At 36.3% G+C, this 23,928-nt stretch overlaps 1 protein-coding gene across 13 annotated transcripts in view; it reads left to right on the top strand.

Annotated features, from left to right (window-relative positions):
- Positions 1-23,928, top strand: part of rftn1b (raftlin, lipid raft linker 1b) — a 400,288-nt gene that overhangs the window by 278,762 nt on the left and 97,598 nt on the right. For 7 of the 13 annotated variants that reach the window (XR_015512126.2, XR_015512123.2, XR_015512125.1 and 4 more), the window contains one exon: positions 3,614-3,791. Coding sequence is in view for 8 of the 13 variants with exons in the window: in XM_087288120.1 (XP_087144246.1) it covers positions 3,614-3,791 (178 nt within the window). In the remaining 5 variants the exon portion in view is untranslated. Of the gene's footprint in view, positions 1-3,610; positions 3,792-23,928 lie in introns of all 13 variants that reach the window. The other 6 variants (XR_015512124.2, XR_015512122.1, XM_087288118.1 and 3 more) reach the window with 1 other exon arrangement.

The following is a 23,928-nucleotide window of genomic DNA, read 5'->3' as shown; positions in this document are numbered from 1 at the left end:
CATTATTTCTTAGTCACAAATTTTAAATAATATGTCAAAACAAGCAAAATATAACTGTATACTATACTTTATATTTAACAAAACGTTTCTTTAAAAAAAAAAAAAAAAAACAGTTGACACCAGTTAGCTAATGGGAAGTTAATATGCCTGATCCTGTTTAAATAATAGTTAAAGTGAAAACAACCAGTGCTGCTTACAAAAAGACCAGTCTGGAGCTCTTGAAAGCAGCAGGACTGTGGGTGCATGAATATCACTTTTTGTCTTGTCTATGAAAGAGAACCGATCACACCAGTTGCGTTTCAAGTTGTTTCAAACAAGAAAACGGGAGCGCGCATGTGTTTTAAACAGTCGTGCGCATCATATCACCTGCGCGCGCAAGTGATTATCCTTCATTCGGTATTCAACCAGCTTTCTTTTACCCGCACGAACAACATTATATTTATCTGTCGTGCTGCTTCTCGATTCTAAGATCGCATTTGCACGAGTATTGGGCATCCTTATTGTCGAACCCTGCTTTTAAGAAAACTACAATTTTAAAATAATTTTCAACCAGACAAAGTGGCTAGTGGAGGTGGCTGTCTAACCCGCCAGCCAAATTTGGTGGATTGGCTTGTGTTAATGTATATATATATATATATATATATATATATATATATATATATATATATATATATATATATATATATATATATATATATATATATATATATATATATATATAATTCTTTTTTTTTTTATAAGTGTCTTTGTGTGTATATGTATGTATAAGTGTGTTTATCATGTTTGTGTGTGTGCGTGCGTGAGTGCGTGTGTGTGTGTGTGTGTGTGTGTGTGTGTGTGTTGATCTCGGTCTGGATGCCCTGTCATCAGTATACAGCGTCTCAATCTGACACACATCTGCTGTGTTTGCTCTGCTGGCTGATTCAGACATGTTCAGTCTGATGTGCAGTGAATCCTCAGCTCTCCGTTTCTGATTGTGTCCAGACAAGACTTTAGATTAAACCAGTGAAAGTGTTCAACTTCCAAACGCCTGCTCAGATTACAGAGACCAGCTAAACAATCACACTTCACTGGGCTTTCATAAGGGCCATTAAATCAAGACAAGAATATATAGAGACCAACCAGAAAACAAGCCAGAGAAGAAACCATAAACTGTGTTCAACTGGTCACGGCTTGGACAGAGAAAGGGCTGGGTGTTGTATGAAATATTCATAATGTAGGTGCGATGATTTTGCTGTTGATTTATAAAGTGATCTTTAAGTGTAAGAGCTGTCAACTCGGGTTCAAATCTGACATGACCTACTTTCCTGCCTAATATTCTGCTCATCTATAAATGCAGACAGGGTGAAATAAATAAATAAATAAATATTAAACAAAAACTAAAACATCATCTAATAAACCATATTAAATATAAATATAATAGTTTTTTAAATCATAAATGCATAATATGGCATTTTATATGTTAAATATTTATTATATTTAACTATATATTATATACATATAGTTAGAAGTTAGAACATTTTTATATCTGAACATTTATACAAATATATTTGAAATATAAAAATGCCATCTTATGTATTTATAATTTATTTAATATGGTTTGCTAGATGATGTTTTGTTGTTGTTTAATATTTATTTATTTGTTTATTTATTTACTTATGTTTTTATTTATGTGTATAAATAGTTTTTATTTTGTTTAAATTACTTAAAAAATATATTAAAACATTTTATTTATGATGCTCTTTTCTATAACCCAAAGCGCTAGTTGAAATAATAATAACAATAGAATCATTGGATGGATTTTTGTTTGCATTATAAGTTTTTACAATTATTTACATACAATAATTAAAAATAACAATAAAACTATTTAAAATAATAAAAGAAACAATCAACTAAAAATATATATAATTAAATTATTCTAAATAAATTACGGAGACCTCTGCTATACTTTAAAATAAAAGTTTATAATCCTAGAAACCTCTAGTTATTCATCTTTATCATGTATAATTTATTTTAAAATATTTTATATTTTAGAATTACTTAATATTACATATTATAATTATAATTTATAATTAAATATTATAATGTATATACAGTGCTCAGCGTAATTGAATTCAGTTTATTTTGAAAATAAATATTTTTATCCATTTATCAGTGAATATAGGCAATTTTAGTGCATTTAAACAAAACATATTGATTTAACAGATATATTTATTAAAATAATGTTTTAGTCACCAAACATATTTAGAAATGGAAAGGTAATACAATTAAAATCAAGGAAAATATTGCAAAAAAACAAACAAACAAACAAAAAAAAAAACCTACAAAATGTCTATTCTACTTTTTTCTCTTGATTATTCCTCTTATTTAAAATGTATTTAATATTTTTCTACACACATAAATTTGGGTGGAGTAGTTTTTGGACTGTTATCGGTTCATTTATATTGTTAGGTAAGATTTGGCTTCAGTACTGACTAATCTAAAGTATATACACAAATATAATATTTTAAAGCTTCCTATTAAAATATTAATTTAAAAGGTAGATCTGTGAGCGGAGGGGAGGGGGAGGGGGGAACGCAGTGGTGTAGTAGGTAGTGCTGTCGCCTCAAAGCAAGAATGTCGCTGGTTTCAGCCTCGGCTGGGTCAGTTGGCGTATCTAAGTTTGCATGTTCTCCCTGCATTCGCTTGGGTTTCCTCCGGGATTCCTCCGGGTGCTCCGGTTTTCCCATCGGTCCAAAGATTTGCAGTACAGGTGAATTGGGTATGCTAAATTGTCCATAGTGTATGAGTGTGAATGAGTGTGTGTGGATGTTTCCAAGAGATGGGTTGCGGCTGTAAGAGCATCCGCTGTGTAAAAACGTGCTGGATCAGTTGGCGGTGCGTTCCGCTTTGGCGACTCCGGATTAATAAAGGGAGCAAGCCGAAAAGAAAATCAATGAATGTAAAACAGGATTCGTACAGGTCATGGAAAACCTGGCAAAAGTCATGGAATTTTGACATGGCATTTTCTAGGCCTGAAAAAGTTTTGGAAAATTCATGGAAAACTGATATCCGTATACTTGAATTTAGGTTATTTACTTCTTGTCTGTGCTTGGCCAATCATTTACTCTCACATTATTAGTGTCGTGTGAGCATTATCTAAATCAATTTTACATAGATATAAATATTAATTGAACCTAAATAGATTGCTGCGTGTTTTACAATATGCTGTAATAAATTTAAACATGCATTGCCACGCATATGTAGACATTGCATGAAACATTAGGTCATGAAAATTTACTTGAAAGTCTTGGAAAAATCACGGAAAAGTCATGGAATTTTAGTAAAAATGTGAATGAAACCTGTAATAAATACCAGTTTATACGTTTACAAAAATAATTAAAAATTTCATTAAAACAATAATATACTGAATTAAAAGTAACATCACAGTAACTTTTGCTTGGCATGTTTCTCAAAAACTATTTCAATAATAAAGAATTTAATATCAAAAGGCTGGAATATACAGACACATCAGGTCCTCCAGGGACTCAAAGTGGCGATGAGGCTGAAATGAACAGATGTATGTGTGTTAGCGTGAGCTGTTTTTCTGACCCTGCGTGTTGTCCTCCAGCAGACGGGACGTCCTCTCTGTGTCTGTCGTCGGTCAGGGATCTGCCGTCTCAGCTGCAGGATCTGTACCAGCAGGGCTTCATCCTGACAGCTGTGCACCCGTTCATCCACCCGAGCGGGCCCGAGTCCTCCAGCGTCCAGCGGCAGATCTACCGCGCGCTGCTCATCAGAGTGTCTGACGGGTGAGTGCAGAAACAGAAAACACCAGATGCACAATTTACATCAGCAGCATATTACCAGTGAGGGGCAGTTCACACAGAACGCATTTTCCATTTCAAACGCGCTACTCTGCTATTAATTTTCAATGTAAAAATGTGCTTGATGGACATGTTTGATCATTACGCTCGCATATAGCATTTTTTGAAGCGCCTTGCGTGTATACTCGTAAATAAATTTGGTATATAGCTGCATTGGTATGCTTTTGAATTCAGTGTTTGTTTAAACAATCACTTTATATTTATTATTAAGAGGTCTGCGCAAGAGTTAATGCAAGCTATGCAAACCCTAAGCTTTGGTTGACACTGATAACTTTGTTTATCTACAATTGATAAAGAAATTGGAACTGAATCTAAATAAATTAATGTAAAACTAAACAGAATTGTGTTCTCAAAATAAAATATAAGCAAAAACGTCTAGCTTCAAAGTGAACTACGACTCTGTGTAGTAAATGCTGCTCCGTTTGAAAACACACGCTGGATGTTTACTCTTCAGCATGGAGGAATTTCGTATTTTGCTTTGCTTGTGTGTCTTTTCCATTGGCAGGGTTCCCGCGGGTCCTTCAAAAGTCTTAAAATGTCTTAAATCAAAATCCGGGAAATTTAGGTCTTAAATTGTCTTAAATTTTACCGTAAAGTGGCTCTAGGTATTAAATTTTCAGCCGGCGTGCTTAATGATGTCAGGGAAGCACAGTGATCCACCGTAAAACATCTAATAGTTGATTAATTTAGTATGCGTGAAATGAGAGAAATGACAGTCACCGTGATTTATTAGCTTATTACGGTAGGTTGGCTACAGACGCTGACGCTGGTCTGCACCTGCGTGCTGTCATTACGCGGTTGTTGATGTGAGGTTCAAAATGCAAAGATAGGAAAGTGTAAATTTAACGACGTGGCAATGAGGCAATGTGTAAATTCTACAAAAAGACTTTTTCGTTAGGGACCATGGGGCTCAAAGTCGTCTAGTCGCACATGAAAGGAGGAAAGCAGCCGCGGGACGTTGCAGCAGCTAGTCCAAGTTAATCCCTGCATTGTTTGTAGCTTGACCTAACAATGTTACTAGTTCAGACTAGGACTGAAAATCTTTGTTGGGTTCGGACTTTATTTCTATCATTTTAGACGGGGTCGTGACGGGCTTGGGCTTGCGCAGTAAATGAACAGTCATGTGATGCATTTCGATTAGCGAGAGGAAGTAATCAAATTGTTTGTTACAACATTGAAATCCATCCCTGCAAAGGTGAAACAAATGATGACGGAGATGTTAAAAAGAGCGAATTTTGTCAGCGGTCAGACAAGCTGCCAGTTTATTTGAACAGTCATTCTAGCAGCCAAGGTATTTCTGCGGTCGCTCATACACTGTGTATTACGGTGGAGCACTGGAGCAGTGTCCAGAGAGCTGACAGGGAACATGACGAACGACACTCGCTACATTGAAACCGCTGTCATGGAAAAGGAAATTAATGTTCTTGACTGGTGAAAGATGAACAAACAATCCTACCAAAAACATGCTAAATTAGCCAGATCAGTTGTGCATCCCGGCCAGTAGCAGCAGCAGTGATAGGGGCGTCTCACCAACACCCCCAACCCCCACCCCTCCTCGCTCTTCACTTTTGTCCGCAACACCACCCAAATTCCACCCTACCAACTGCCTCCCAACCCTATCCCCACCCCCTGGGATCCGTTACCCCGATCTGTTCCGGGATCTCGCAATTTACAAATTAAGCACTGAAATCAATCATATAAACATTTTTATATTAGTCAATAATATTACTAAAAGTTTATTTATAAACAGAATAAATATTAGTTTACACACATTTACACAAGTAAATAAATACACTCAATGATGGGCTCAGAATCTGTGGAAATGTGCACGCTCAGATTCTGTGTGGGCCGACCAATCAGTCATATTTTAATTAATCTTAACAGGAGTAAAAGAGGATTTTTCATGTCATTTACACTGTAACAGTTTCCTGTAAATCGGTTGCAGCAAAAAAAAATAAAATAAAAAAATACTGTATTTAAATTTACAGCACCATTTATCTTGACCTATATACAGTTGAAACCAGAGGTTTACATACACTCTATAAAAAGGCACATAACCATTTAAAAAAGTGAGATATATATATATATATATTTATATATAAATATATATATATATATTTTTAAATTGTTATAACTGTTTATGAAAGTCAAGTTTACATACAATAAGATTATTATGCCTCTGATAAAGCTTAGATGATGGTGTCAAGGTTTCGGAAGTTTCTGATTGGCTAATTGACAACATTTGAGTTCATTGGGGCACAACTGTAGATAGTATTTAAGGAAAACCTCAAACACGCTGCTTCCCTGTGTGACAACATGGGAAAATCAACAAGCCAGAATCAACAAAAAAGCCAGATTAGCTAAACTACTCCGGGGAAAAGAATAATTTTTGGAGACATTTCCTGTGGTCTGATGGAACTAAGATTGAACTGTTTGGCCATAATGACCAGTGTTACATTTGGAGGACAAAGGGGAAAGCTTACAAGCCTAGGAACACCATCCCAACTGTCAAGTATGGGGACGGCAGCATCATGTTGTGGGGCTGTTTTGCTGCAGGTGGGACTGGTCCACTTCACAGCAAAGATGGCATCATGAAGAAAGACCATTATGTAGAAATACTGAAGCAACATCTCAAGACATGGAAATTAAACCTTGGCCACAAATGGGTCTTCCAAACAGACCATGACCCTAAGCATACTGCCAAATTAGTTAAAATGTGCTTTAAGGACAACAGAGTGAATGTTTTGGAGTGGCCATCACAAAGCCCTGAGCTCAATCCTATTGAAAATTTGTGGGCAGAGTTGAAAATTTTTTGAGAGAGTCTTGAAAAAGCAAGGCAGCCAGCAAATTACACCAATTCTGTCAGGAGGAATGAGCCAAAATTCCTTCAAACTATTGTGAGAAGCTTGTGGAGGGATACCCAAAACATTTGACCAAAGTTATACATTTTAAAAGCAAAGTTAAAAAAATAAATAAATACCGAGGAAATGTATGTAAACTTTTGACTGTCTAGAAATTGAAAAAAAATTCTCTAAAAAATAAAATTTGCTGACATTTAGAAAATATAAATGATTTAGGTAATCCTAACGGACCTGAAATAGTAACGTTTAGTATGATTTACCATCAGACATTTTTTTAATGGGTATGTTCCTTTTTTATAGTGTATGTAAACTTCTGGTTTCAGCTGTATATTTGCAGTATTATATAACTTTTCTGTAAAATTCCATGTGGGCCTAGTCATAGGTCAGTTTTGACCCGTAAAAAAAGCCACCTACATCTTGGATGGCCAGAGAGTCAACCAATTGAACAGCAAATCTTTTTTACTTTTTTTTTTTTTTGGGTGAACATTTCCTTTAAGAATCCATCATTCCAACAGATTTGGTGCAGCCACATGCAAGCTCTGATTACATACATTCTGATTATATAACTAGACAACAAAACCCTGTTATATGCAATCAGTGTTCAGACATATGTTTTTGCCCAGATATGACTGCTGTGAATCATTTCTGCTGCACCATCTTCAATCAGTTTCTCCACTTACCTCGCCTGCCCCTCAGTCCAGCATCAGATCAGCTTTACATATTAAACCTCCAGCCTGCACATCATCCAGGAGAAATACACCTGCAGTCCAGCTGGAAAAGATCTGTTTACAAGTTACTGACGGAACAAGCGCTTCTGAGGGATATTTAACTTCCAGATTAGTCCCCAAATTTTAAGTTAGTCTTCTCATTCAATTGAATTTGGAATACTTAAAATGAAAGTAAACATTGTGTAAAATAACACAATAATTAAAAAATATTATATAATATAATTATATATTATATTATAATATTTTATTACAATAAAATAAATAAATAAATAAAATTAAATTAAATTAAATTAAATTAAATTAAATTAAATTAAATTAAATCAAATCAAATCAAATCAAATTTAATTAAATTAAATTAAATTAAATTAAAAATAAAATTAAAATTAAAATTAAAATTAAAATTAAAATTAAAATAAAAAATAAAAAATAAATAAATCTAAAATGTTCCTGTTGTCAGTTATTTTCCTTCGGCTTAGTGCCTTATTTATCAGGGGTCGCCACATCAGAATGAACCACCACCTATTCTAGCATATGTTTTACACAGCGGATGCCCTTCAAGCTGCAATCCAGTACTGGAAAACACCCATACACTATCAGTCAAGCACACACACACTCATACACAAATTTACGTACGAAAGTGCTAAGCACTGAGCCACCGTGTCGCCCATCTGTAGCAGAAAACAAAATTATTTAGCATTTTTTTCCCTCTATGAATCAAACATAGTACAATTATTAAAATTCTAGCATCAAATCTTATATTTAGGACATAAATTATTTACAAAATAAGAATAATAATAATAAGATAAATAAAATAACATTATAAAGAAAGCTATAGTATATATGTATATGTATATAGTATATAGAAGTAATCGTCTAATCTAACAGGAAGTAAGAGATCGCGATGACAGATGATGACATGTGCAGGTGCTGTAGTGCTGTCGCATTTCTTAGGGGTAAATGTTGAAGCCCTTCCCTTTCACACTCCGTTTGAAGGGCCAAGGGGAAGGGAACGGGGTACAAAAACAGAATTGGGAGTTGGCCTTAATGTCCATAAGACTTCCTCAAGTGGAACTCTGAATGTGTATCTTATTTCGGAGTCTCCTACTGTCCACCAGAGGTCGCATTTCGGTCGCAGACGCATAGTTTGAGAGCCTTCCTAAATGAATGAATGATACGCGAAAAATACGCGTTTTTCCAACGCAATCTCATGGCAATTCGTAACTTTTTGATTTAGTGGCTAATTCGTATGAATTCGTATGATCTAATTCGTACAATTTAGTTTGATTTGCACCCAATGGTGGTTGGGGTTAGGGGTGGGGTTGAGTGCCACGTCTTCTTTTTAAAATCATACATTTCCGTACGACTGAACTCGTACGAATTCATACGAATTAGCCACTAAACTAACAAAACGTAAAATACTTACGTTTCTTCGTGAGATCAGGCTGGGTTTTCACCAAGGCAACCCAGGGTGCTGAAATATAATTGGCTAAACTGGCAGCGGGCGGGTAAAAAGAACCAAAACAAAGACAGACGTTCCGACCACGCGCATTTTCAAAGCAGAATATCAGCATTGTTTTTCAAATAAACAAGAATGTTCACTTAGCAAGTTTCTTAAATATCTGCAAACATATTCTCGTATTTTTATGCTTTAGAAGAGTCAAAAACTTACATACAGCACCTTTAAGTATGTCACACAGAATAAATCTGCCCCTAAATGGCACATAATAACAAAACTGGGATTGGCTGCTGTGCACGTCAGTCAAACAGCGGTCAATCTGACCTGCAGACTGGATCAGACATCACAGCGTCAGCCCTAAACAGGGCTTTAGCACGAAAGTAACACAGAGCCGTCACACAGAGCTGCTGAAGGTTGAAGAGCGAATCCATAATCCTCTGACCAAACAGTGGCAGACGCTCAAAGTCACCCGCTGGACGTCCAGAAACCACATCTGTGAGAGAGCGCTGATCTGACACATCCAGCATATACTGAACTCATTTCACAGATCAATGATAACTGAACGCAATACTGCTGAGAGTCTATCAGTATATTCATTCATTCATTTTCCTTCAGCTTATTCCCTTTATTTGTTACGGGTTGCCACAGTGGAATAAACCAGCAACTTATCCAGCATATGTTTTATGCAGTGGATGCCCTTCCAGCTGCAACACAGTACTGGGAAACACCCATACACACTCCCATGCACACACTCATACACTACGGCCAATTTAGCTTGTGCAGTTCACCTATAGCGCATGTGTTTGGACTGTGAGGTAAACCGAAACACCCAGAGGAAATCAACACCAACATGGGGAGAACATGCAAACTCCACACAGAAATCAAAGACTCGAACCAGCTACCTGTGAGGCAACAGTGCTTACCACTGAGCCACCGTGTCACTTCATCGGTCAGTATATAAATTTGAGTATATTTCACCTACTTTACCTTGGACTTATGATTTTGTTGTTTATCTTTATGAATCCCTACCCAAAAGCACCGACACATTACTCACCCCTGAAGCACTTTCTTATATATATATTAATTCCTTCATTTTCTTTTCGGCTTAGTCCGTTTAATAATCAGGGGTCACCATAGCGAAATGAACCAAGTAGGTATCACTGCAGCACGGAGACCTCCAAGTCGGAAGGATTACTCTGCAAGTAGGTTGGGTGACCTCCAAGTGGGAGGGATTTAACCACAAGTAGGTTGGGTTTAAGTGGTGTAGGTGGAGTAGACATTAATAAAACTCAACAGGTTACTGTGAGGTTGGGTTTAGGGTTAGGCAGGGGTGTCCAAACTCGGTCCTGAAGGGCCGGTGTCCTGCAGATTTTAGCTCCAACTTGCTTCAACACACCTGCAAGGATGTTTCTAGAAAGCCTAGTAAGAGCTTGATTAGCTATCCCAGGTGTGTCTGATTAGGGTTGGAACTAAACTTTGCAGCACACCGGCCCTCCAGGAACGAGTTTGGACATGCCTGGGGTTAGGTGTACACATTCATAAAGCACAATATTTAACTCTAAATAAAACTAAATTAAAAAAAGTAAATAAAAACTCCAGGTTGCACTGCCCACTTGGAGCTCAAGCCCCACCCACATGGAGCTGGCTCCGACCTCCGTTTATACCCTTCTCGAATGAACCGTCAGCTTATCCAGCATATGCTTTACGCAGCAGTGCCCTTCCAGCTGGGAACATCTATACACACTCATTTACTATGGCCAATTTAGCTTATTCAATTCACCTATAGCACATGTATTTGGACTATGGGGAAAACCGGAGCACCTGGAGAAACCCACACGCACGCGGGGAGAACATGCAAACTCCACATAGAAATCCCAACCGGGGCTCGAACCAGCAATTTTCATGCTGTGAGGCGACCGTACTGCCCATATGGTTTAAGTCAGAATTATTAATATTAAAAATTAATTATTTTTTCAACACATTTCTAAAGGTTTTAATAACTCACCTCTAACAACTTTTAACAACTTTAAAAAAAAATATTTATTTTATCTTTGCCATGATGACTAAATAATATTTTACTAGATATTTTTTTAGACACTTCTATAAGATTTAAAGGCTTAACTAGGTTAATTAGGTTAGCTAGGCAGGTTAGGCTAATTAGACAAGTTACTGTATAACGATGGTTTGTTCTGTAGACTATCAAAAAAAAAAAAAAATAGCCTAATAATTTTGTCCTTAAAATGGTGTTTAAAAAATTTAAAACTGATTTTATTCTAGTCGAAATGAAACAAATAAGACTTCCATCAGAAGAAAAAAATATTATCAGACATACTGTGAAAATTTCCCTTCTCTGTTAAACATCATTTGGAAAATATTTGAAAAAGAGAAAAGAAATTCAAAGGGGGGCTAATAATTCTGACTTCAACTGTATATAATTGATTTTTTTTTTATATGGCTTTTTTTAAACTTTATTTTCTTTTCCAGAACATTCTGAAAATAAACAATTACAATAATAAGAAATTCAACTTGACCATTTATACTCATTGAAATACTCAACTCAAACCCTGGAGTATTACTGGTGGTTATTACAAGACTTTTGAACTTTTATGACTTTTCTCTATATATAGCCTATATATTGTATGTAAATTAAGTTACCATATATGATGCCTGGTAAATGGGGTTTAGCACCAAATTAGCATATTAGAATGATTTCTGAAGTATTTTGATCTCTTTACTGCAATTTACCAGTAATTTTCCAAAAAAATACCGAATGATTAAAAATAAGTACACTGTAAAAAAAAATCCCCTGGTTGCCTTACATTTTTAAGCTAAATCAAATTAACCTTATGAGTCCATTGAACTTATATTATGTTAAACTGACTTAAGACAGTTAAAACATCATTAGCTTAGTTTGAGAAGTTACAATGAATTAAAAATATATGCTTTCATGATAAATTGTTCATATAATTTTGTTCAGTGTAGGAATTTAGGGAATGATTCCACTTTGCATAAATGGATTCAACATTACTTGGGAAATATTTGAAAAACAAACAAACAAAAAAAACATCACAGCAGGGTTATATGACTTTAGCTATTTGCTAGTCTTTAGTCATTTTAGTCTCTATTTTACCTGTAAATATGGCAACAACAAAAATATATAAATAATTACAAAAATTCCATTGTTTTCAATGATAATAAATTGATGTTATTTACTGCATAAATATTCATTATCATCACAAAACTCTCTCAAAATATAGAAATAAAATAGAAAAAATATGACCAAACTAAAATAAATATGATTGATTTCAATGAAATAAATCAGAGGGTCCTTTACAGGCATTTGTCCCTTTTTGATCGCAAGTCTGATTCACATATAAAGATCACTAGAGGATTAATAACGAGTTTTTGCATGAGTACACATGTTTTTCAGGGTAAAACCTTACTTTAAGTAAAAATGTATTGCATTTTGCACACTAACTAACTGTTTTACCTGCCTATACTAGGATATGAACTTTTTATCAGCACTTATAAACTATGATCTTATATGACATCCCTAATCCTGCACAATACCTGAACCCTACTGTCTTACTAACTATAAATAAGCAGCTAATAAATCGTTTATTAAGCTAAATGTCTTAGTAATGGTTTGTTTATTGAAGTACAAATAAAGTGAAGGAATTATACATTAAAGTAATGTGTGACCCACTTTTTTGCTTTTACTACAGGCAATAACAAGTTTATTAAATGGTAGGTATTAACTAATCATGTAAATGTGTTTCCTAAAATTCCGGTCAAATAATGAATGTAGAGCTCAGATCTTTTATTCATGTAATACATTTAATTGGTAACACTTTAGAACCAATTCCTACATTATTTAATTACCTATTAACTGCCTCTTAATACAGTTTTGGCAGTTTATTGGAACTTATAAAATATGATCTTATTTTAAATCCATCCAATCCAATACCTAAACTCAACTACTATCTTACTAACTATTAATAAGCAGCTAATTAGTTTATTAAAACCAGAATAATAAGCAGCTAATTAGTTTATTAAAACCAGAAATCTCAGTTAATAGTTTGTTAATAGCATGAAATGTCCATTAAAATCAACCCAAGCTCATTCTGGAAACGTAGCCCCGCGGACGTTTCTGGAGACCGCGATTTACGTGGCCGGAGGTACGTACGGACGCGTTTAGTTTTTTTCGAGCGAACGCTACGGGGCGGTGTAGCGCCGCTCCGCTCCTCCTCTTCGCGCTCGCTGGCCGACTGCTCGCCTCCGAGTGGAGGGCTTTCCTGATGCAACCAGTTTGTCCGCTTAGCTCACAGCGTTGCGTCGGCAGAGCAGAGGCCCCGGAGGAGGAGGAGGAGCCGGCCGCAGGAACGACGACCGGGATCGAGCCCGGGGAACAGCGGTTCCAGAAATCAGGTAAGATGAAAAACGGAATCCGAAAAATAAGGGCGAGAACACGGCGGATCCGAAAACGCGGTCAAAATCGAAGACGAGGGCTTTTGCCTTTTTTTTTTTTTTTGGATGGCTTTTGCAAACCGTCGCTCGGGTTTAGGGAAGGAGGAAGAGGAGGGCGGCCGGGTCGGCCGATCCGGCAGCTTTTCGCGCAAGAACGGCGCGTGTTCCCGAGAGGGGCCCGAGACGCGAAAAAGCACGCACATCGGCCTCTCGCGGATCCGCGAAAACAAAAAACGCTCGAATACGTACCTCCCGGGATGTATCTCGCGGTCCGCAGAAACATCCGCAGGGCTACAGTACGTTTCCACAATAAGCCCGGGTTGGTTAAAATAAAGTGTTACCCAATTTAGGACACCGTCTTGCGCACCAGTGGTCTTTAATGTTAGCAAAACTCATCAAAACAGCATATAAAGCTTCTTGGCTGGGATTGCATGAAATACATTTACATTTAGTCATTTAGCAAACGCTTTTATCCAAAGCAACTTCCAAATAAGGACAAGGAAGCAATTTACACAACTATAAGAGCAACAATGTAAGTGCTGAAGGCAAGTTTCAGGTATGTAAAGTGAAAGAAGCAAAACATTTGTAATTTATTTATTTATTTTTTATTTTTGGTAATACAGTTAGCGGTGGGGCCAGAGAGGCAATTGCAGATTAGGAAGGGAAGTGGAGACTAAATAGTTGAGTTTTTAGTCGTTTCTTGAAAACAGAGAGTGACTCTGCCGTTCTGATGCAGTTAGGGAGTTCATTCCACCAACTGGGCAGATTGAATGCGAGAGTTCGGGAAAGTGTTTTCTTCCCTCTTTGGGATGGAACCTCGAGGTAACGTTCATTCACAGAACGCAAGTTTCTGGAGGGCACATAAATCTGCAGAAGTGAGAGCAGATAAGAAGGAGCAAAGCCAGAAGTCGCTTTGTAAGCAAACATCAAAGCTTTGGATTTGATGCGAGCAGCAACTGGAAGCCAGTGCAAACGGATGAGCAGCGGAGTGACATGTGCTCTTTCAGGTTCATTAAAGAGCACTCGTGCTGCTGCGTTCTGAAGCAGCTGAAGAGGTTTGATAGAGTTAGCTGGAAGCCCGGCTAGTAGAGAGTTGCAATAGTCCAGTCTGGAGAGAACAAGAGCTTGAACAAGGAGTTGAGCTGCATGTTCAGATAGAAAGGGTCGGACCTTTCTGATGTTATAGAGTGCTAATAAGATCGAGCAGTTCTAGAAATGTGTTCAGAGAAGTTTAGTTTGTCAAATAAAGAGTTCTCTGAATGACTCAGAAAGCCCTGGAATTATTCTGTTTTCATGGATGCACCAGGAATCCTGAAACACATTCCTGGCAAATGAAGCTTTAATGTAAAACACTAGGTCTCCTCTGTGTATTAGCGTTGATCTCTTGGCTAGTCCTGCTTTACGTGTTTTTCCACCTGAGCTTGATCTGTAAGCCGTACTGTAACATTACACAGCTCAGCGCTTGTCGAGATGAACTCTTGGCTCGACCTCCGCTCACGTTAATGCGTCATGCACTGAAAAGCAAGAATACTGCAGCAAAAACTCATTACTGAAGTCATAGACACACTCGGTCGCTCGTCTAAAAGGAACAGCTGACCCAAAAAGGACAATTCTGTTATATATACACAGCCACCTTTTGTTTCAGAGCCAGGTTTTTTTTTTCCTTCTGAGGCATTTTAAAGATTGGAGACACACGTTGTTTCTATAAAGCAATGTTAATGACTGTAGATGTCTGGCTGAGTAAGATAAAGAAAGACAAAAACACACTATATGTGTTATACGTGTTTACTGATATGTTTAAACATTCGCTGAAACGGCCAATAATTTTATATTGGAGTTTATTTTATATCGGGTATACAATTAAAGTCAGATTATTAGCCCCCTTAAATTATATATATATATATATATATATATATATATATATATATATATATATATATATATATATATATATATATATATATATATATATATATATTTTTTTTTTTTTTTTTAAATAATATTTTTTAAATATATTTTTTAATATTCATTTCATTTTGGCTGGAATAAAAGCTGTTTTTCATTTTTTTATAAACCATTTTAAGGTCAACATTATTAGCCCCTTTAAGCTATAATTTTTTTTTTGATAGTCTACAGAACAAACCATCATTATACAATAACTTGCCTAATTACCCTAACCTGCCTAGTTAACTTAGTTAAGCATTTAAATGTCATTTAAGCTGAATACTAGTATCTTTAAAAATATGTAATAAAATATGATTTATTTATAATATTAATATATTATTCATTTAGTATTTAAATTTTTGTTATTATTTATTAATTGATTAATTTATTTATTAATTGATTATTTATTATTTTAGTTTTATTATTTATTGATTTATTATTCATTTGTTTTTGTTTTATTTATTAGTTGTTTTTATTAATTGATTAATTAATTAGTTTTTCATTTATTCTGACCCCAAACATTTGAATGACATGAGTGTATAGCCTTCATTTATTTTATCATTAATACATCTGTTTCTTTATAGTTTACTGTTAAAGGTATTGCACCTAAAAAAAAATGCTTTATTTTAAAAACATATTATTAATATTAATGTTTTTTTTTATTTCACTTTGTTCCACACAAAGTTATTCGATGACTTCACAAGACTAACAGTCCCATAGACATTTTTGTCTTTTTCTTTTTGTCATTTTAGAAGCTTGACAGCTCCTTTAAACATTTGTCATATGGAAAACATCACATTCTTCTGAAGATCTCCTTTTGCATTCGGCAAAAGAAAGATATAAGCCATACAAGTTCACAACAACATAAGAGCAAGTAAATAATGACAGCCTTTTAACAATTCATGCTTCATCCATAAAAAATTATTAGCCCTCCTGTCGATTTAAAAAAATATATATTTCCCAAAGGATGTATAACAGAGCAAGGACTTTTTCACAGTATTTCCTATAATATTTTTTTCTTTTGGAGAAAGTCTTATTTTTTTTTATTTCGGCTAGAATAAAAGCAGTTTTTAATCATAAAAAAACCATAAAACCCCCTAATAAGAGTGAGTTTTGCACATTAGGTCTCCTTTAAGTTCTGTTAGATTAGTTTCAGTGTTAGCTTTGTTTCTGACTAATCTAATGTAAGAGAGTGATCTGTGTGGGATGTACTTATTTATGTGGAGCACTGTATCTATATATAATATATACTGTATCTATATAATTTATATATAATCTTTATTATTTTCTAAATACTGTTACTCGATTATTAGTTATTTATTATCAGTTACCAATTATATGTTGTTAGTTAGTTCATAATAAATGATCAGTAATCTTTACCAAATGGATTTCTGCAATTTTTACTTGATATATTTGAGTAATATTCTTATAAAATCAACATTATAAAACTGTTTTCTGTAATGTTAGTGAACCGTTAGACATCAACATGTAGCAGGATTATAATTTTGATCATAATTACAACAACTATATTATTTTGTTATCTGTATGATGTGTTTGTAATATTATATTTAATATATTTAATTTAGCATTCAACTTTAAAAGTTAATAATTCAATATTTAAATATTAAATTACAAATATTATATTTAAATGCAGTGAGTAATTTACGAAAGTGACTTACAGTTGAAGTCAGAATTATTAGCCCCCTTTTGATTTTTTTTTTTCTTTTTTAAATATTTCCCAAATGATTTTTAATAGAGCAAGGACATTTTCACAGTATGTCTGATAATATTTTTTCTTCTGGAAGAAGTCTTATTTGTTTTATTTCGGCTAGAATAAAAGCAGTTTTTAATTTTTTAAAAATCATTTTTGGGACAAAATTATTGGCTCCTTTAAGCTAAATTTTTTTTTCTGACAGTCTACAGAACAAACCATCATTATACAATAACTTGCCTAATTACCCTAACCTGCCTAGTTAACCTAATTAACCTAGTTAAGCCTTCAAATGTCACTTTAAGCTGTATAGAAGTGTCTTGAAAAATATCTAGTCAAATATTATTTACTGTCATCATGGCAAAGATAAAATAAATCAGTTATTAGAAATAGGTTTTTAAAACTATTATGTTTAGAAATGTGTTGAAAAAATCTTCCCTCCATTAAACAGAAGTTGGGGAAAAAAATAAACAGGGGGCTATTAATTCAGGGGGCTATTTCTGACTTTAACTGCATAATAGTATCCCTAAAAATGATTAGCCCTTAATTATTTCCCAAATAATGTTTAACAAAGCAAGGAATTTTTCATAGCATTTCCTATAATATTTTTTCTTCTGGAGAAAGTCTTATTTGTTTTATTTCGGCTAAAATAAAAGTAGTTTTAAATTTTTTTAATCCATTTTTTAATTTTATTAGCCCCCTTAAGCAATATTTTGTTTTCATTTCTCTACAGATCAAACCATCATTATATAATAAAATAAATCAGTTATTAGAAATAAGTTATTAAAACAGTTATGTTTAGAAATGTGTTGAAAAAAATCTTCTCTCCGTTAAACAGAAATTGGAGAAACAAATATACAGGAGGGCTAATAATTCTGACTACTATTGTAAGTATGATGTTGGGATGATGTGCATGTGTGACTTCATCTCCAAGAGCAAAACAAGCAGAAAGTAGATCAGTGTTGTGTCACGTGGATGAGGAATCATAGTACGGAGACGTCTGCCAACCTTTGATGGCTTCAGTAAAGCTGCCTTGCTTTATCTTTGGCGTTTGTCACAGTAGAGACAGTTGCTCGCATCAGCAGCGGCCCTGAGGGATAAACCTGCGAAAAAAGAAAAGCAAGAGCGAGGCGAGATATCAAACACTCCTCCCCTGCCAATCCCTCAAATCACAGCAAAAGTGCAGATGAAAGAGACCTTCATGTAGCCATTCCTTGCTTTCAGAAAACAAACACACCCAAAAGAAACATCCAGAGGAGAAGACAAGAGAGCAGGAGAGAGGCCGGCGAGGAGGAAACTGAAGAAAGTGAGAGATTAAAGAAGAGATCTGTTGGGAAATCCAGTTTAAAGCAATGGTTCAAGCAGGTCATTATACCTGCTTGAGTAGGATGAGTCTGTTTTTTGGTCAGGACATTAAAAGGAACACACCACTTTTTATAAACATAGACTCATTTATACAGTGAAAGTATTCATAGCGCTTCACTTTTTCCACATTTATTTTATGTTACAGCCTTATTTCAAAATTGATTAAATCCAATAATTTCCTCAACATTCTACACACAATACCCCATAATGACAATATAAAAAAGAGTTAAAATTGTTGCAAATTGATTCAAAATAAAAAACCTGAAATATCTTGTGTGCATCAGTATTTACAGCCTTTGCTCAATATTTTGTTGATGCACCTTTGACAGTAATTACAGCCTCAAGTCTTTTTGAATATGATGCTTCAAGCTTGGTACACCTGTCTTTGGGAATTTTTGCCCATTCCTCTTTGCAGTACCTCTCAAGCTCTATCAGGTTGGATGGGAAGCGACGGTGTACAGCCATTTACAAATCTCTCCAGAGATGCTCAATAGGATTTAGATCTGGGCTCTGGCTGGGCCACTCAAGGACATTCACCGAGTTGTTGTGAAGCAACTCCATTGATATTTTGGCGGTGTGCTTTGGGTCATTGTCCTGCTGGAAGATGAAACGTCGCCCCAGTCTGAGGTCAAGAGCGCTCTGAAGCAGGTTTTCATTCAGGATGTCTCTGCACATTGCTGCATTCATCTTTCCCTCTATCCTGACTAGTCTTCCAGTTCCTGCTGCTGAAGAACATCCCCACAGCCACCAAATGATGCTGCCACCACCATGCTTCACTGTAGGGATGGTATTAGCCTGGTGATGAGCGGTGCCTGGTTTTCATCAAACACAAGGCCCGGCATTTACTCCAAAGAGTTCAACTGTAGTCTCATCAGACCCGTGAAATTTGTTTCTTATAGTCTGAGAGTGCTTCAGATGCCTTTTGGCATAATCCAGGTGGGGAGTGGGTTCCGTCTGGCCACTCTACCATTCAGGCCTGATTGGTGGATTGCAGCACAGATAGTTGTCCTTCTGTAAGGTTCTCCTCTCTCCACAGAAGAACGCTGGAGCTCAGACAGAGTGACCGTCAGGTTATTGATCACCTCCCTGACTAAGACTCTTCTCCCCTGATCACTCAGCTTAGATGGACGGCCAGCTCTAGGAAGAGTCCTGGTGGTTCCAAACATCTTCCACTTACGGATGATGGGGGTCACTGTGCTCATTGGAACTTTCAGAGCAGCAGAGATTTTTCTGTAACCTTCCCCAGCCTTGTGCCTTGAGACAATCCTGTCTCAGAGGTGTACAGATAATTTCTTTGTCTTCATGCTTGGTTTGTGCTTTGACATGCACTGTCAACCCTGGGAGCTTATATAGACAGGTGTATGCCTTTTAAATCATGTCAAATAAACTGAAATCAAGCTCTAATTAAGCTGCTGAAACATCTCAAGAATGATCAGTGGAAACAGAATGTAGCTGAGCTCAATTTAAAGCTTTACAGTAAAGGCTGTGAATACTGATGTGATTTTCAAGTTTTTTATTTTTAATACATTTGCAACAATTTCAAAAACTCTTTTTTCACATTGTCATTATGGGGGATTGTGTGTAGAATTATGAGGAAATAAATGAATTTAATCTATTTTGGAATAAGGCTGTAACATAAAAACATGTGGAAAAAGTAAAGCGCTATCAATACTTTCTGGATGCCCTGTATGGCCGTTCTGCACATTATCATCCTCTGGGTAATGCTTCGTCAGATCGCGCTGGTCTTCAGAAGTAATTCATAACTTGTTCTTGATGGTGAATCTCCTCCAGAAATGACAGTGACTCTTTGTTTACAAGTTTGAGGGTGTTAATTGCTGTCACGCGATGTGCATTTGACAGGACGGACTGTACATTGTATTCATTTCATACAGATTACAAAAGCCAGAAAACTTTTGTCTTCAAGTGTAGTTCATTTAAAGGTCGAGATTTCAAGCTTTATGTGGATATATTTTTTTATATCTGTAAAGCAAGCATTTGTTAAGATTCCAGATTTTGTCCACAAAAAACTGTCATAAAAGCACACGTCTTATCAGAGCTTCTTTCCCGGATAATCGGCAATCTATTTCGATCGATGATTGGCTCCTGTACTAGTAGGCGGGGCTTCGTTCGCCATATTGACTGCCACACTTTTCCCCATTCAGAACTATACAAGTGACACGCCTTGTGTATTCGATAGTCTTTGTATGAACCCAGCACTACATTGTGGAAAAAATTTTAGTTAAAAATGACTGGTAACACCTTATTTTGATGGTCTTTTTGATTATTAGTAGACTGTCTGCTTAATATCTGTTAATACTGCCACAAAACATTTAACTCACTATAAGAAACTGTGCAAGTACATGTCAACTTACACCAATCTAACACTCTACTTATAATTTAACGAGAATTAAATGCCATGCAGATGCAATATACAGTAACTTAAATTCAACAAACGGACCATCAAAATTAAGTGTGACCAAGTGACTAAACTGTCACAGACTTTGTTTTGAAATGACTACCATATCAAAGAATTCATTAGATATTATCATAAATATAATCTTTCATTTACAAGAGGTTTTAGACAGAGTTCAGACATCAGTCGATCTCATGTAGCCCTGTTTAATATTCAGCCAGAGTGTCTGGATCCAGGCCCAGCTCTCCCACATCAGGATTAGCCACCATGTGTGAAGCTCATGCTTAACATCACTACAGTTTTCCCTCCAAAACCGACCCAAACATGATAGTAAAGATGCAAACAACACAACTGTGTATATACACACACACACACACACGAGCACCATCATATCAGCATCATCGTTTCAAAGCCATTCGCCAGGCATTACTCATAACCCCGCGCCGAACGCATCTGACTGTGTTTATAACTCCAAATGTCAACTGTCAAGCTCCCCCATGTTCAATTTTAGCTACAGTTCCACTTGAGCGACGAGGGTGGGTGATTTATGCATCATTTTTTGGATAATTGCCGTGCACCTCGCAGGGGTACCGGTACGGACCAGAAGCCATTAAGGCCGATATGCTTGAATAACATTATGCATGGCTCGGTAAATAAGCTGACATCAAGAAAGATGTGATACATTATTAATGCAGTGATTAAAAAATGGGGATACATAGGTTTTGATGGATCCCAACGAAGGTTGTTGTCATGGCGATGCCACCGAACACACACACACACACACAGCTGGATCTCCTGCAGACCCGGAAACACTGAATATGACAGCAGCAGTGATATCGGCATTCCTGTGGGCAAAGATAGAGAGAGGTGAAAACACACACACACACACACACACTATCCGCAGGCAAACAGCCACTCACCAACAGTGCAGCCCAGCTGTGTGTAAGATCCGCGTCTGAGAGAAACCTTTGAGCGAACTGAATCTGAAGGAAGTCTAGATCAGTGTAGCTTTAAGCTTTTTATTCCCACAAGCAGCACTCCTGCGAGCGAGCGGCTGGATCTCTTCTGTCAAACTTACTGCTGTTTAACCCCGCTAAAGGCTTTCCACAAACACTGCCAAACGCTGCAGAGGAGGTGCATTAAGCCTGTAGGATAGAAATATCACAATTGTAATCTCTTTACGGGACTCCTTCTTCTAAAAAGCGAGAAGCCTTTATTTACTCGGCCTCCTGCCGGCGTGTTGTTCTGCCGAGCACAAAAGAAGAGTCGTCGAGTGGTTGTTTTGCATGTAGAAGTTCACGTCTGTCAAGCTACAAAAAGAATCAAAAAGCAGCATCATAACTGCAGTTCAAATGACAGCTCAAGTGTTCTGAAATAACAGCACGTAGGAACAAAATAAGACACAGACCCCCAGTTTTCTAGTCCTAAATTGCATATTTGAAAAGGCAGTCTTGAATGAAAATAACTTGCAGTGAAGTATGTTAAAATACATCAGCGCCATTGTTTTGTCTCAAGATGCACAAGAGTCGAGTTTTTCTAAGGCATTTTTTTAAATAAAGTTGCTTAAAGTAGCCTACAAATGGAATCATTTGGGTGTTTCCCAATATGCGTTCTTCAGTGGTCTTGTGTTCTCGTGTAACGTCATCATCAGCTGCCAAAGTTCAGTTCCAATACTCAAGACCGGAAGTAAGGAGGATGGGTAAAACTTCCCGGATGTGTTCTTGATATCGAGGATGCTACGATGCAGACTTGAGCACCGAGCTCGCTCTGGAAGTCTCAGAAGTCATTGCAACTGGAGGTGGGAGGCACAGCATTTAATAAAATTAAGTTCAGCGATATAATGTATTTACCTCAGGAGTTTCCCTAAATGAAACGGTGAATATAAACATTACCGTGGACATCTTAATAAAGGAATAAACACATTAAGGCTGTTTGTTTGCTGAAATTTGTATTAAAATCTGTTTCATTTAAATTGTGCAACGTATTTAAGTCTTTATGCACAGTATATATATTGAAATGGGGAAAAACAATAAATCGTAGTATGAATGCTGTCATGTTTAAATTATTTAAAATTATTTAAAATTACATTAAAAACACGTGAAGGTCATGTGACCATCAGGAAGAATGCAGCATCTCATTTCTCACAGGACGCGTTCTCTGTACTCTCGGTCTCCAGAGTTTGTTCTTCCGAGGACACCTGGAAGGGCCAGTCTCTACAAAAACGCAAGTTCGTTCTCTGCGTTCTTAGAACTGAGAAACAGCCCATGATTTATGATTAGCTCACATTGCTAGTTTTGTGGTGAACAATTCGTCTGTGCATATCATTAAGAAAATAAAGATTAGTTTACCCTTGTAATATAAAGTTTGTATTTCCTGATTCTTTTCAGTTAAATACTCAGATTATGTCCGTCTGAGGTTGTGGGCGTGTCTAGCATAGCTAACCACGCCCCTCAAACTGTCAGTTTTGAGGAGGATGAGTCTGTTAGGTTGTAATAACCCTGCAGGCACAGGATATCAACATGACGTCATATTGACGTTCAAGGTTTCCTCTATGATTTTTTCCAGCTGTGGTGGCAGGCTCTGTTGGGCATTTTACACAGATTTATCAACTACATGTGGCGTTAATTCATTGAGAAATGTCGTGAGCGGAGTATTAAGTCGAGATCGCGTTCATGTAATAGCCTACGAGCATGTCAATCTCTGTGCTCGAGCGTCGATTTCCTCTTCTCGTGCACAAAACTTCTTGCGCGCCCTCAAATAAACGCTGCTGAAGTGTGATTTAGTGCATTTACGTAACAAGTATGTCTCTAACATTTATTAGATTTGCTAGAAATATTTTTTTAATGTCTCCAATAGGCCTACAGAGCGGCATTAATGCGTCCTGAACTAAAGTGAAACGGCTAAAAACTCTAGCAAGATAAAGTCATTGTATGCAGAACCAGACCATTATCTATAAATAAAATATAATTATGGAAACTGTGTTCGTCATAACCAGGGCCAGACGGAATCTGCGGACGTTTTTTTGATATTTCTGTGGAGAATTTTGCTAAAACTCTGCGCATTTCTGCGGGATTATTTTGGGAGTATCATAACTAAAACCTTAATATATGAAATAAA

Source organism: Danio rerio, chromosome 16 (assembly GCF_052040795.2).
Source record: "Danio rerio strain M-AB ecotype USA chromosome 16, GRCz13ab, whole genome shotgun sequence".
NCBI classification, from domain to species: domain Eukaryota; kingdom Metazoa; phylum Chordata; class Actinopteri; order Cypriniformes; family Danionidae; genus Danio; species Danio rerio.
This window is presented reverse-complemented; position numbering and strand designations above follow the sequence as displayed.